General features: G+C 35.3%; 2 protein-coding genes across 3 annotated transcripts in view; one reads left to right on the top strand and one right to left on the bottom strand.

Moving 5' to 3' along the window:
* The window catches only part of LOC126965284 (ring canal kelch homolog), a 45714-nt gene extending 42491 nt beyond the window's left edge, over nucleotides 1-3223 (bottom strand). For both annotated transcript variants that reach the window (XR_007729512.1, XM_050808797.1), the window contains exons 1-3: nucleotides 2918-3223; nucleotides 1855-1902; nucleotides 164-320 (exon numbers count right to left, since the gene is read on the bottom strand). Coding sequence is in view for 1 of the 2 variants with exons in the window: in XM_050808797.1 (XP_050664754.1) it covers nucleotides 164-320; nucleotides 1855-1902; nucleotides 2918-2973 (261 nt within the window). In the remaining variant the exon portion in view is untranslated. The remainder of the gene's footprint in view (nucleotides 1-163; nucleotides 321-1854; nucleotides 1903-2917) is intronic.
* A 5109-nt stretch (nucleotides 3224-8332) lies between these two features.
* Nucleotides 8333-13740, top strand: LOC126965326 (uncharacterized). The gene is made up of 2 exons (XM_050808869.1): nucleotides 8333-8595; nucleotides 11073-13740. Exons 1-2 carry the CDS (start codon nucleotides 8466-8468, stop codon nucleotides 11711-11713), a joined length of 771 nt encoding a protein of 256 aa, XP_050664826.1. The 5' UTR covers nucleotides 8333-8465; the 3' UTR covers nucleotides 11714-13740.
* The last annotated feature ends 1938 nt before the right edge of the window (nucleotides 13741-15678 follow it).

The following is a 15678-nucleotide window of genomic DNA, read 5'->3' as shown; positions in this document are numbered from 1 at the left end:
CCAGCCTCTTGCTCTCCTCTTACGCGTGTTCCAGGATGGCGGCCCCACTCCCCCTTATTCTGACGTCACAGAGCAGTGCGTCTTTGCGGAGCCTTGCGAGCGCGTCTTGCGCCAGCCTCTTGCTCTCCTCTTACGCGTGTTCCAGGATGGCGGCCCCACTCACCCTAATTCTGACGTCACAGAGCAGCGCATCTCTCCGTAACCTCGCGAGCGCGTCCAGTAGTTGCGTGGCGTGTGCTGCGCTTGCCTCCTGCTCCCCCCCTTCGCGCCGCTGAGACGACTCATCGAGAGACGACTGGGAGGGACACCGGTTCATTAAGCTGTCACATCAAAATAATTTTATGTTGTTACATAACCCTTATACCACCAAGTTTCTCTATTACCTAGTTATTTGATGTTAGTGAGCTCAATTATTATAATAAATAAAGCATTAATAATCTAATAATCATCTATGCATTGTAAAAATCATTAAATTTCAATGTAATGATTATAAATATAATCTACAAATTCAAGGTTTTAAAAATTTTATGGAACTTGATGTGAACTGGGCAGCGCCACCCACATTCTCCTAAACCATTCTACCCAACACCAAAGGAATCACAGTAATGTTGCATTTTAGATTTAAGGACTAAGCCCTTCAACATGACAAATGCATATTACATCTAAATTTTCTCTTTTTTAAGAGATGAGATGATAAGTGATAGGCCCGATGGTAAAGACATACACCCTGTCTAATAGTAATGGGGCTCCTGTTTCTGCAATAACACAACATAGTTGGGTCCATTTTGATTGATATACACAGTGTCGCTACACTGCATTGTAATAGACAGAGTCGAATAGCAACTCGCTCAAGATCCATGATAGAACCAAAATCTGAAAGGCAATGGAGTTGCACTCAGACATAATGAGTAAAATATTGTTAACTCAGTAACACTATCCACGGCATCTTAGTGACAGCAGAAGACTGCTGAGGTACCCACATAGCCACCACCCTGTGCTAAGGCTCCATGGGTGTATGTTATGTACTTAGTATGGCATTAATAAGGCTAAGAAATAGGTCAGTCAACAGGACATTTTGTGCAGATTTAGTTACTAAATTCTTTCAAGTAGGTTCATTCAATATATTTATCACATCATAATGCCCATTAGGACCTCTTTTTTTATGACAATAAGTGATGAGATGGGCAGGATGTTCAGCTCGTGGTTATTAATAGACACTGCCCATTACAATACAGTGCCACTCAGTATTCTTGAAAAACCCAATAATTCAGAGTGGCACCACAATTGCGCTCGTCACCTTGAGACATAAGATGTTAAGTCTCATTAGCCCAGTATTTTACTAGCAACGGCACCCTTCAGACCGAAACACAATAATGCTTACACATTACTGCTTTACTGCAGAAATAGATGCTGTTGTGGTACCCACAATCTCCCTGGCATCTTGTGCAAAGGAGCCTCCCATTGGTAAATGTATGAATTAAGAAAAGCAATTAATATCTCTTTATGATATGTTTAGTAACATTTAACAACAACATTATCAATAACAATATGACGCAAGGTTATCAATGGTATGAACAACAATTACATGTTTACATATTGCCCTCAGAACAGGAGGTGAATAAAAAATCTATATATATATATGAGATTTCCATATATATAGTCACTCATCAGAATATCTCTGGAACCATTAGGCGTAGAGACTTGAAATTTGGTAGGAATATTCCATTTGCCGAGTAGAGGTCAGCTAAGAACAGATTACGAAATTCCACCCATAAGAGTTTTTTTTAATATGAACAGAACAACGTCTGTTGGGTCAGCTAGTAATATATAATTTAACATAATATACTTTGATACCTGTATCGACCTCTGTCTGCATCTCCTTCTGCAGCACTTCCTTCTTGTCTGTAAACATGATTACATGATCGATTATACTATTATTATTGGTGGTAAGTTAATATTGTCTCAGTCCTAAAATAATTATTCATTCATCATTTTTACATTTTATGACATAAAATCTATTTTATTTACAAATATTACAATCACGCCATTTTGAATAAAGTAAAAATAACAATTGTAAAGACTATATTATTTGGTTTTGCCACTTGAGAGTTGATACCAGTCGCCAGTTCAAAAGCTTCTAGATAGATTTTTGTAGTAGGATACTTTACATAATAGAACCTGAATAAGATTCTAACATAAGTAATATATAAAACTAACAAGTAAAATATCAAATCAATCACAAAAATATAAGCAACTGTAGCTAGAGAAGAATTGATACTACTGAGTACTCATATGGTATCGATACTTTAATTCAAACGAAAGTATAGTATTGATTGGTGCCGCCATCATGCTCAGGCCTGAGCCGAGACTTTAGCCAGCCAGGCGGCCAATTTGGCATAGCCTCCCATAAGAATTTAATTATGTTGTTAAAAACTAAATTAGTATTGAGTATTCACAAGTATTGATACTATAATAAAGTATTAAATGTGGTATTAAAACTTCGATTTGATACTAGTATCATGTAGTAGTATCGATGATGGAGTGGTATCATTTCATCCGTAACTGTAGCTAGAGGTTGTAAATGCCTCTCTTTCATACTCTTTGCAACACTTTTCCACATTCTTAATATAGTCCATTTCTCCTGTAAATGGTTTAAAATTACTATTAAAGTATGTTTACAAAACGGACTGTTGCCATATAAAATATTGAAATAAAATGATGTCTGTATTTCTATTTTTTTATGAGTTCAGTTTAATATATGTGTTTTGTTTTTTATTGTGAAATGCGTTTAGACCCATTAGTGATAATACAAAATTTCTTCTTTCAGAAATACTTAACACAAACAAAGGTGACATATATTTTATTTATAAATTCTAGAGAGTACTTTATTATTTTATACTTCATGTTAAATACATACGATTCTTGTTCTTGTTCTGGTGATGGTCTGAAGATAGCCCATTCTTGTTCATCCATTTCACTACTTGTTTGCTACACAATGTGACGAGCCCTCAATCAAATACAATATTTCAAACATTTTGTAGTACCCCAAACATTATTAATTTATTGAATGGAGGTCTCGCTAATTATTAAGTTATTGCATTACAATTGTTTTCATTCTATTTATTTTGTAAACAAAATACAAACATATGATGCTAAAAATGATTACAATTTAGTGTAAAAGTAAATAAAACATTCCTCTTTCTTCATTCGCATTTGACACACCTGTCACCTGTTTGACTGATTTTTGACAATTGTGGACAAAACAGCTGTGAGCATGGAGTAATAATTTTAAGCTGTCTACAGTGCAAGTGACTTTTTGCCACTTACGTACATATATTGTCTAAAAACTGGGCTCTCGTTCGAAATATAAGTAGAAGGGTATATACAGAAGTGGTTAATGTGGAATCCCACTGTACTATTTATTTTATATGGAATAGGAGGACAAACGAGCGTTACAGGTCACCCGATGTTAAGTGATTGTGTCGCCACATTATCTTGTAACCCCGGAGATATCACATATGTATGCTGCACCCAGTAAAGAAGCTAAAGTTTCACTTGCATAACAAAGAGCAAAGAGGTAATAGCATAGTACGCCTGTAGTTATCCGTGCCAAAATTGTTAGCACCGCTGTCAACTCAGATAGACAACGGGGCAGACGTTCTGAGCACGATGGGAGAAATGCGCTCCGGGCCGCTCGACTTCTTTACATCTAATGAGAAGCATCTCTAACCTTCAACGTTCAAGTCATCATTAGCCGGCTGAATTATTTGACTTTCCATACAGATGTAGGGTCCCTCGTCCTCGTCGTAGGGGTGCATCGTCAACCGCACATTATCACGCGAAGAGTTCCGGTCAATTTTTCAGGTTAATACCGGTTACCGCCGTGTTTTATGGGCCCTAAGCTTCACTGCAAGACAAGCCCATGCGCACCTTTAATGAAATAAAATCTTTAGAAGGATTCTTCATTGAAGACTAAGATCTCTCGAATTAGATTTTTTTAAATTGAATTAGAAAGAATTTTGCAATAATTATGCATTATGAAAATTTCACAGATAAAGGCAAGTAAGTAAATTAATAAATCAAAGACGCCATTGACGCAAGCATGAAATTTGCACATCTGATCCAGAATCTATACTACATAATTTTTTTCTTTAAAACAGTAGCTCTTCAGCCTGCGATTTCAGTTTACTTCTTGTCAAATTGGAAGTTTGAAAGATAACTCTTCACAACTAAATCATTTCATACGGTGGGAGTAAGTATTTACTTTTAGTAAGTATTCACAGCTGTTGTAAAAGGGATTTGATACAACAAAATAAAATAAATATCATTTTCTAATCTAAGAACAGTTTTGTTTGCTAATAAATCGATCTTAATTTGTTTCATTTTAATTCTTACGATTTTACTCATATAATTATTTCGATTTTCAACTATTTTACTAAACAAAATTAGGAGAACGGTTGACCCTGAAGCAAAACCCAGCACCTTCTAGCTAATTCCATAGCTAGGCGATTAAAATTGTATTGCACTTATGATATTTTGGAGTTCTTCGAGCTCAGAAATGCAATTTATGTATTATTCTGAGCTGTCTGAGCTCAAACAGATTTTCTATGCATCTTCGAGCTTAAAAGTTTGATAGAAGTTTCATAGAACACTATTTAATTTTCAAACCGCAATAGCTTTTGAATGTATTAACCGATTTTCACGCGGTTAGTGGCATTCGAGGCAGTTTTAAGGCCTCATAATGAATGTTAAATTGATTGAACGATAAGAATTTTGGAATAATTACAAAAAAACACTTTTTCGGTTTTCTTTCGATATGGATATCTCTCGAACAAATCAACCGATTTTGCCTTGAAGGCGCAATCGCGTCAATACGTAGTTTTATGTTAAAAGCTGATTATTTTTTGGAACCAACTGATCGGTAAAACAACATTTGAAAAAAAAATGTAGTTTTGAGATTTTTCAAATCTACCAGTCCGAACGTTGATCGCCAACGATGAAATCGGTCAAACCGTTCAAAAGTTATAGGATAGAGTACACACACACAGCGAGAGAGACTTAGTGACAGCCTCACGAGAGTAGTCAGGGAAGCTTCCTAGGACCTCAGAACATAGAGATCTCTTGAGAAAAATTCAATATCTTCCTGATTTACAAAAAATTTCAATTTTCTTAGAGGGCCGTAAAAAAATAAGATTACTTCAATTGACATTATTCTTTACTAAAAGTTACAAACAATAAAATTTAAAAAAATAATATCGAGTGTGGCCTCCACTGGCTGAAACTGGCCAATCGGCCCTAATAGCAATTACTCTCGGATATTCTGTGGCGTCGGGTGGACTTCGTGGCGGCCAATCTAATAAATCTAATTCAAAACACACCTCTGTATAACGCTCAACTGGTTTTCTGAGCACTTTACGACGTTGGTCCTCACCAAATAAAGAAAGAAATTCTGGTTTCATCAGAAAATAAAACGTTGCTGCATTCTACATCTCTCCACGTCGCATAATTTTGGGAAAATGTCAATAATTAATTTATTACCGAATGATATTTTAATCTTCCTAGATACAGTAATAATACAGATACTACAATAAATCGGATAATTTTTAATAAGTACATACAATTAAATATTTATATGCCAATTTACCAGTGCACATTAATTGTGCTGTGCAACTACGATTTAAGTACGAACTAAATACCTAACTATATAATTTAATTATGAACACAAACGAAGGAAAGACAAAGTTGCCCCATTTGGGACGGAGTTCTCTAGCATGCAGTGTAACAAACAGTTACATATAATAGAAACTCCCATAAATGTAAACACTACCACTAATTATGATAATACTGAGTTGCTCATACGACACACGCTAAAACAGACACACACACACATACACGCGATTTATCATGTTTCATAAAGTTCTCAAATTTCTTAAGGAGAATGTGTTAAAACCAATTATGAATTTTATTTAATTATTATCTAAGTACTAGCTGCCCCGACAGACGTTGTTCTGCAGATAGTAAAAAAAAATGTTCTATAGGAATTTATTGTTAATTTATTTATTTATATGCCAATAATATTTCAAAACATCAAGACTTATTTCGTAAAAAATGCTCCCTGTTGTTATAATGAAATTGTTTCATAGCAGAACTATCAAACCGTGCGTCACTAAATTCTCTCATAGAAAATATGTCCATACAAAACAAATATTGAAAATAAAAATAATTATGGGTCCCAAATCGAAATATAAACTATCCTATCTCTCAAGTTGGACCAAACTGCACTCCATGAAGTAATCCCCATTAAAATCCGTTCATTCGTGTAGGAGTCCATCGCGGACAAACAACGTGTCACGTAATTTATATATATTAAGATGTAAAGACATAAAAATATAATGTAAAGTTTGTTAAGCTGTAAATAAAGGAACCATATTTTCTTGCACTCCTTCTACTTCTTAAGGCTGAACTTTTACCAAGTATGGTAAACGGTAATAAATAGGTACGTATATATATGTATATCTTTTACATTAGTATTATTTTTACCTAAGTGATTTTTGATGTCTTATAATTATTATTAAACTATGAGGCGTATTAACATCATAAACACTACCTATTATTTGAGCGATCACATACCTACCTATTGTCAGTATAATATACAATTGTCATCAAAATCGGTCAATTCGTACTCGATTTCTTAAAGATAGACAGACAGAAATTAAAAAAAAACTGTATATCGTTGTTGCCCTTGTTGGTGAGTTGCAAAACGAATAGTAAGTACTTTGAAGGAGATTATTTGGTAACTATTACAGGTAACACAAAACTTTAAACTGACATAGAATGTACCGTAAAGTAACGTTACCTACCTAATCAGTAAAATGACACCAGTAATTATTTAAGAATCAAACGGGGAGTAGGTATCGAAAATGTTCATACTAAACACTTCCATACATTTAGTATGAGATTAGTAGAAAGGTCATATTATGTATCGCACTACGAAGGCGTCACTTTGAATACAAAATTATTCAATTAAAAGATAATTTAATTGCTTTGTTAGGTTAATAAACAGTTTCCTTTAATATATACTAAGCTAAAATAACCTTATAAAATAAAGAAACTAAAACCTTTCTACTAAGTATACTAAATGTAAATGGGAGTGTTTAATATAAAAATTTTGGATTTTTAAAATGTGACATCATTTTACTGATTACGGAACGTACTTTAGATAACAGTTCAAAGTTTTTTTTTATATCTGGAATAAGCTACACTCTGTATATATACCACAGAACAATAATTTAAAGAGATGTCTTTTACCTCTTCTGTGGTATATACGGATATACCTAATATGCATGGGTGTGACTGTGGATGAAGCGAAGCGCACCGGTCACTAGCTAGTCACTAAATAATATTAAAAAACAAAGTCCTCCACCCTATCTGTCTGTCTGTGTGTTTGCGATTGACTCAAAAACATAGATTTTAATGCTGCGCCAATGGATAGCGTGGTTTCCGAAGAAGGTTATAGCATATCATTTGTTTAGATTTAGTATACATTTTTGTATACATTAACGATAAGTATTAATTATTGGAGGTGCCGGAAAAAAATAAGCAGTCTGGGTGCTTTCAACGAAAACGCTGCCTAAACCGACATATATATATATATTATATCAAAATAATGTAGGTATGATGGGATTGTTTATCTACTATAATATAATTATCTCTATCACAATCTTTATCCATTTTAATACTTTAAAAAATTGACAATTATAATGCGGTAATGTAAAAGTTGTTTACACAAACACATTATTATAAATCCTCATCATTTTATTACTACATAATATTATAAAATCAATCTGAAATAGGTACCTACGTTTTTGCTTCATTTTTTAACATTGATTACACATTTCCGATGGCTTTAGACTACATTATTCCCAAATACTTATCATTTTAATTTTATTGACATAACAGCAACAGTTGCATACCTACAAGACTTTATCTACACCTACAATCTTCTATAAAAGACTCTGAAATATTTAGATTACAAAAGCCAATCCTAGTAACCATAACATTATCCAAAGGAGTGTTTTTATGAAAACGGATGAAATAATGTTGTACTGAATTTCAATACGACACTCGTTTAGATGATGTAATGGTTATTAGGACATTGTTTTAATGTTGGCAATAAGCTAACTGTTTTAGAATCCTTAATAGAGGATTTAAAGCATGGGTGTAGATAAAATTATATAATGCAATGTTAGGCCTAAGAATAATCTGCTGGTAATTGGTAAAGCTGCTGGCTCGGGAGCGGGCAGCTGCTATTGTCAAGTGCGGGGTACGGGGTGGTGCGGGGCCGCCAGCTAGTCGCGACTCACGCCAGCTGTTGCCAGGCGGGCGAATTGCGGCGCCGCGCCGACCCCGCAGTAAGCCGCTAGCCGTCAGCCGGGCACATAGCTTGTTATAAGTCAGTGGATATCATGGAGCGCCTTATCGAGAGCGTGCACCGCTACCCATGCCTGTGGGACACGGGCGCCGCCGCCTACCGCGACCAGGAGCTCAAGGATGAGGCCTGGCTACATGTGCTCAAGGAGACTGAACTCGCTTCCGGTAAGTCTCGTACTCGACAGGCCCGCCGGTATTAATAACATCGCGCGACGCGCACTATACACCGCGACCGGCTACACGAATACAGTAGGTACTAACTAGGGTTGCCAAGGCTACTATAAAATATAGTATCCTACTAAAGTGTCTATTATTTTAAAAGTATAATATAGTAGGCTAAACTACTATATTTTATTATTTATTAGCATACAGAGCGCATTGTCTGTGTTGAACAATGTGGAGAGACGAGCGCAGTAGTGCCAGTATCGGCCTCACAAAAGCCTTTAAAAGAGAGTTAATGTTGTTTTGTAACTTAAAATTAGATTGTAATGTTAGTTAGGAAGGGTTCCTTTATAATAAAATCCTATCAAAATATTCATTTAAATGATTTGTACTAATTCCCTGTCTGCTATATTTTTTTGTGCACTGATTCCAAAAATACTAATTTGGTATAACATATATTGGCAGCCCTAGTTACTAGCTAGGACTCTAGGAGTATTATGCATTTAGCACACTCACTCACCTACTCAACAGTCAACACACTTGTTTTACACTCAGCTGAATTACTTACTTACCTACATAATGATGAGGTGAGATAAACACACGCCAGACAGCGCGCTGCAACAAGCAGTAGGTGGCAACAGAGTACATTTTGTATAAATAATATTATAGGTGGCCGGGTGCAAGCCGAGTGGCGGACACCTACCTACACCTCCCCGGCCCAAAGTAATACGCGTTTAGCTTCGCTGATTGCATTTATTGATGATAGCTATTGTACCCTTATTAAGGTATAGGTACATTATAATATTTTATCTACACCCATGCTTTAAATCCTCTATTAAAGATTCTGAAACAGTTAGCTTATTGCCAACATTAAAACACCCAATGTTCGAATTTCATAACAACACTCCTATGTTTTTTTTTCGATCCCCTCATGCCCAGAGTTTCAACAGACAGCCACATTCTTATTGCTCGATGCGTGGTATCTGTATGAATTTCAAAAAAAGAACATTTTTATTTACGCGCTTTCCACACTACCAGAAGTCGCGTGCCGTAAAAAAAAGTAAAATCCCCGCCATTTTTATTGTTTTGTTTACAAAAAATGAGCGATTCATTTTAAACGTTACCTATATTCGAGTGAATATTAATTATTGCACCATACAAAATGTAAATTACTACTAAAATAAATAATTGTTTCATTAATACTTAGTTTATTTGCATATAATCAGTAATGAATGATATTAGGTTACTACCAAGACTGGTGTTTTAATGTTAGCAGTAAGCTAACTGTTTCAGAATCTTTTAGAGGATTCATATTCTGGGCGTAGATAAAGTCTTGTATGCAACTGTTGATAATTTAGTATTAAAACACTCATGTGATAATAGTATCACATTCGTGTTTTAATACCCCTTATTACACAATAGTTGCATAAATAACTATTGATGCACAGTTTTGAATTTTATATTCAACTAGCTGACCCGATAGACGCTGTTCTGTCAATAGAAAAAAAAAATGATTTAAGTAGTAATAAAATATGATAACGATTAATATAGTATTTGTGTTAACAGCTTTTACATTACCGATTTATTATTGCCAATTGTTTTAAGTAACAAAATGTATATACTTCATATGTTATCCTTATTCTTTTATTTGCTTTATGACTTTGTTTAATAATAATATGTTGTGATACTGACGAGCACCGAAAATTTGCCCACGTAGAATTATATTTATATATTATAATTATAAATATTTTTACTTCGCTTAGATAAGTACCTAGGTAACACGTATATATATATATATATAAGAGGGATATTATTTATTTGCAAACACATGTACAGAAACAAAACAAAATGTATATGTAAGTACATACATATATAATATAAGATAGCTCAATACGAAGCTGATGTTACTATTTAATATTATTCTTGTTATTTTCACTATAGTCCATTGTAAACTAAAAAAATATTTTATTAGTATTTAATTTATGGAATTGTTTTGTCTTCTAGTTTATGTATATTTGCTATTGTAAAAAACTGTTTTGTTTCTTAATTAAAAAACAAATAAATATTAGTTTTTATGCTACTATAAAACCTTAGTGCCTGACAATTAGACTAGGTAATTAGGTAAGGTATTCTTGATACTTGATTGCGTACTCATGTGAAATAGACCTGGCATAATTTCTTTGATAATATTTTTTTCAACACAGGTTGTAGGTAAGATCAGTTAGAAAACCAATCTCCCTACTAAGAGATCTTCCGACATTAGGTAGAATTTGCCTATCGTATCAAATCATCAGGCAAAGGGAATCCGGGCCCTGTATGCAGTCATCATTCGTTCCTGTTTCCTTACTAGCCTATCCGCATTTGAGGAACGGCATATTCATTTATAGTTAAGCAACTGAGCAAGACGTAGTTATAGATGATTGTTGGATTAGTTAGCAAACAAAAACGTTGTTTAATTTTGATTTTCTTTCCTTGAACAGTGAAGGAAGTGAAGTTGAAATGGAAGAAGCTGCGGGACAGCTACCGCGACGCCCTCAAGCGACAGAGTGAACTAGCGGCGCGAGACCCACACGGCGCCGCCAGGAAGGGCTACTCGTGGAAGTATCTCGCGCAAATGCAGTTCCTTCAGCCGCATATGAACGCGCGTAAAAGGCCGGTCGCGCCGCCTGCTGCCTCGCGCTCCTCCGACCTTAGTGACTCGGAGGCGGAAGGCACGCGTCCGCGTCCCCGCACTCCACATGCTGACCAACTCATGCTCATCGACCGCAAGCTAGACTTCCTGTGCCGCGCGCACTCCACGCGACTGCAGCAGCCGCCCGATGTGGGTCCACACCCTAATACCGCCGTCGCTACCGCCTCCGCGCACCCTGACCCCCTCGAAATGTTCTTCAGTAGCATGTGTCAGTCAACGAAGCGGTTCCCGTATCACACGCAGATAAGCATTAAGAAGGCGCTTTTCGGCGCCGTGATCGACGCGGAAAAGGCGTTGCTGGCTGAACAACAGAACTACGCGAGTCTATGGCCGCGCGGCCCAGCCTCATCGTCTAGCGGGGGCGGGGACGCGGGCGGCGGGGATGATGATGACCGCGACCTCGAGGAGGAAGATCGCAAGCCATCGTGAGCCCCGTTGCCGGTGGACAGTTCACGGAAGAGCTGCTACTCAGTGACAACGCGTTCACACGGAGTGATTTTAGTTAAGCAACATGTTGCTCATCTAAAAATTGAAAGCGAATTGGAATGAGAGCAAAGATGGCGGACGTTTTGCACGTTTCGTGTAGTTAAATCATGTGATTGGTTAATGGATAGGCATGACACAACTTTGTCCGCGTAAATTTTCTAATCGTACATCTTCGAGAAATCATAAAAATTTTATACTTAATAACATGTATAATACAATGTACAATACTGTTGAATATTATATATTTAATCAAAACAAATCTTATAACTATATTTACAATACTACGACTACATAAAATTAAAACTATCATTACGTGGAAGCGTACCAAGAATACTGGCAGCATTACCCCGTTGGATAGCAAGGCTGATCCGTTGACCGAAATAGCTGCCAGCGCTTGGGTTTCCAGTAGCCTTATTGAGGCGCATGTATAATGTATTTATTATAATTTCATATATTATATATGCGATTATAAAGTAATGTATGCAGTTGGTGTTTGTGTTACAAGTTTACGTGGCACTTTTGAGAGTCACAAGTCTTGAAAGGAAAAAAGTTGGATTACCTACAAAAAGAAATGAGATAGATTGACTTGGCCATCGTAATAAACAATGTTAATTAATGTAATATTATATATTACTTGTGAGATACATTTTACATACAGGCCAAGTTAATCTATTTATTTAAACCATAAAAGATTTTTAATATTGATATGATTATAAGATGTTAGGCTAGCTAATTACTTTATAACTTAATACAAGAGTACCCTTAAGTAGGCACAAGGTACATAGATTTCACAACTTTTATATTATAGCATAATAGTATATTGATACAAGTTAGCTAAGTTGCTCATTACACCCGAGGCTGTGGGTTGCAAACCCGAGTGACAGGCGAGGGCGTAAATCAGCCGAGTATCTGAGCACACGAGTTCCTACTTCCTAAGCACTTTTTCAACACACTTCCGAGAAAAAAAAAGGGTATTCCATAAATCGGTTTGATTACAGGAAATAGCGCGCAAGATTTTTTTTGCATGCCCCAAATGTAAGGATTGATTGATTACATAATATAGCCATACAGCCTACATCAAAATTATAATTTTTTTATACAAATTTATTGTAAATTATAAATCTATATATATAAAAATGAATTGCTGTTCGTTAGTCTCGCTAAACTCGAGAACGGCTGGACTGATTTGGCTTATTTTGGTCTTAAATTATTTGCGGAAGTCCAGGGAAGGTTTAAAAGGTGAAAAAATATGAAAATAGAATGAAATGAAAACAATGATTTTGTTTTTCCTTTGATGTGTCCTCCGTTATTCAAAAATCAAATTGAAAGAATAATTTAACATGAATAACTAATTAGAATTTTTAATTCTTTCTAACTTTCTCAGGAGGAAAAAATTAAACTTAATTTTAGCTAACTATAGTTGGTAGATAAGCTACAGTTGTTAACTATCTATCCGATTATTTTTATGTAGATTGATAAATCTTAAGTTTTTTCATATATTTTTCTGAACGCAACCATAAAATTTGACGTTTGACAACTAACTAGGTAATATATAGATTGATAATATCGTAAATATATTATTGACAAATTAATAAAAAACTTTATTTTATTTATATATAATAACAGAACAACGTCTGTCGTGTCAGCTAGTAATTTGATAAAAATAAAAGTTATTTGACATAAAGACACATTCATTTATTCCAAAAATCTAAATAATTTTTCAGTGGCATAAAACCTCTATGTTGTTATAAAAAATATTGTAATTACGGTTACAAACGGTTAAACTGCAAATGCTTCGTTTAGTCTTATGTATTCACGTGTGTGTTATAGTTCGGTTTAATGCCCTAAGTCCGATATAATAAGGCACATTTTACGAGCAAATGTGTTGAAAAATAAATTTTGTATTTGTAATCTGTAATATTATTTTGTGATAAATAAACGTTTCATAACTCCCACACCAATTTCTACTATTTTTAATCTTTTGTCTGTCTGTCTCCATACCCTATTTAGGTACCTAACTTAAAAACGGCTTAGACGAACTTTATAAAAATTGGCTTGCACTAAGATTGGATGATCGCCTAATGAATAGGCTACAATAATGGCATAATTACTATATTCTGCCCGTAATTAAGTTACGTAACGGTAATAAGTCTATTAATCATGCCTTGCTGCTTGTTTTAGAAATTTTCTTTCCGCACGCGCATTACGTAATGTTTCCCAGTTAAATTTTATATTGATATTGTAACTTTCCAAGACTATTCGTGTACGCTGTCTTAATTTTATTTGAATTGGGCTAAATATTGTCCATCCTTTCAAATAAAACTATACCAAAGATAAAATATTGGCTTATTATTATTTTAGTTTACGACGTACTTTATCGATAACATACTTTATCAACCCTGATTACATCATTTCTAGTATTCACTTACTTATCGATATGTTTATTCATTTTCGTACAACACTAGGTATTTTGACAAAACTCAAATCTATGGTTACAGGCTTCCTATTAATTCAAGTTTTTATATGTTATTTTTCGTAATTTAAGAAAAACTTCTGAGGTTGTCATATTCACTTAAACAATATGAGAATAGCGTAATTGTATTAAGTTCGAAATTTATGTAAATAAATTTGCATTTAGGTCTTTTCGTGATTGTGAATTTAGGCCTATCATAAAGCCGGAATTATGTTTGCGTATTAAATATTTATTAGATAAATGTGTGAGTTTGGCGACATTGATTTCCATGGTATACATGACATGATGCCACTTCTACTTGTTTTTTCTGTTCTGTGGGTCAGTACCTGTATATATCTCGGAGATTAATTTGGATCAAAAATCGGGCGTCACGGTGTTGGTATCCTCCATGTGGTTTTAAATCGATCAGTACGCACAACCGGCGCGGGCGCTAGCTTAATAACGAATGCGACTTCTCAATGAGCGCTCCACTGATGGACAATAATAACTAACTTCAATCACGTCACCGACAGTGACGTACACAGTGACAACTTCAAACACACTTTGAAAGATAACCTCCGCCATCAGTTCAGCCCAATACACAGAGTAGAATATAATCATACAGGCCATATTACTTTTATATTCTAATTCTCTGACATATATTATATATATTAAGTCATCAGTCATGTCATATTAAAAATATATTATGATGTGTGTAGGCTGGTCCTTATGGTAAATGTACATTAGTTATACTTTTTGAATCCTTTCTTTTGTTGTGGTAGTTCTCCCCGACCTAGGTTATGTAATGTTGTCATTTGTACCTACAAGCAAACAGTGGCGTGCATATCATATAGGCAATGCCTACCTCATTACGAACCTAAACGAGGATAGCACTAATGTTTTACTACCTATGGTAGGTAGGCTACAGTTTGCATATGCGAAGCCACGGACTAGTAAAAAAAGAAAGACTCCGCGCCGTGATATTAGCAAGTGAAGCACCTTTACGCTAGTGTGTGTGCGGTTACGGGGTATACCAGTTACATAATTTTTTCTCCCTTAAATAATCATATACCATAAATACCTTTATAGCATTGTTTTTGCACATTTTCACAACGCACAACGGCATTTGTAAAATATTTTATTGCGACGCAAACTGATCTATGATCTGATGGCAAATACACAGTCCACTTATAGCAATTTAAGGGTACCTAAAATATATAAGGGCATTAGATTGAAAATCAAGAGGACCATAGATTTTGGCCAGGTATAAACATACATACATATGAATTTGAAAACCGTTGGTATGTGGTGAAAGAGGACCGAACCGGGAGTACTGAGATGAGAGTCAACGCCTATTGCGTTACCCACGCTTTTCCATAATACGTCTGGTTCAATTTGTACCAAAATTTATGAACGATTTGGGACTCGAACCCGCGCCTCTCGGGTTCCGTCCGAG

This window comes from Leptidea sinapis, chromosome 7 (genome assembly GCF_905404315.1).
Source record: "Leptidea sinapis chromosome 7, ilLepSina1.1, whole genome shotgun sequence".
Classification (NCBI taxonomy): Eukaryota; Metazoa; Arthropoda; class Insecta; order Lepidoptera; family Pieridae; genus Leptidea; species Leptidea sinapis.
The sequence above is the reverse complement of the archived record's forward strand: the minus strand, read 5'-3'. Positions and strand labels throughout refer to the sequence as shown.

Excerpts from the sequence above, each read along its gene's own strand:
- LOC126965326 (XM_050808869.1), top strand. The coding sequence starts at position 8,466 with ATGGAGCGCCTTATCGAGAGCGTGCACCGCTACCCATGCCTGTGGGAC. Across the intron at positions 8,596-11,072 it reads GGAGACTGAACTCGCTTCCG|TGAAGGAAGTGAAGTTGAAA; the intron begins GTAAGTCTCGTA and ends TTCCTTGAACAG.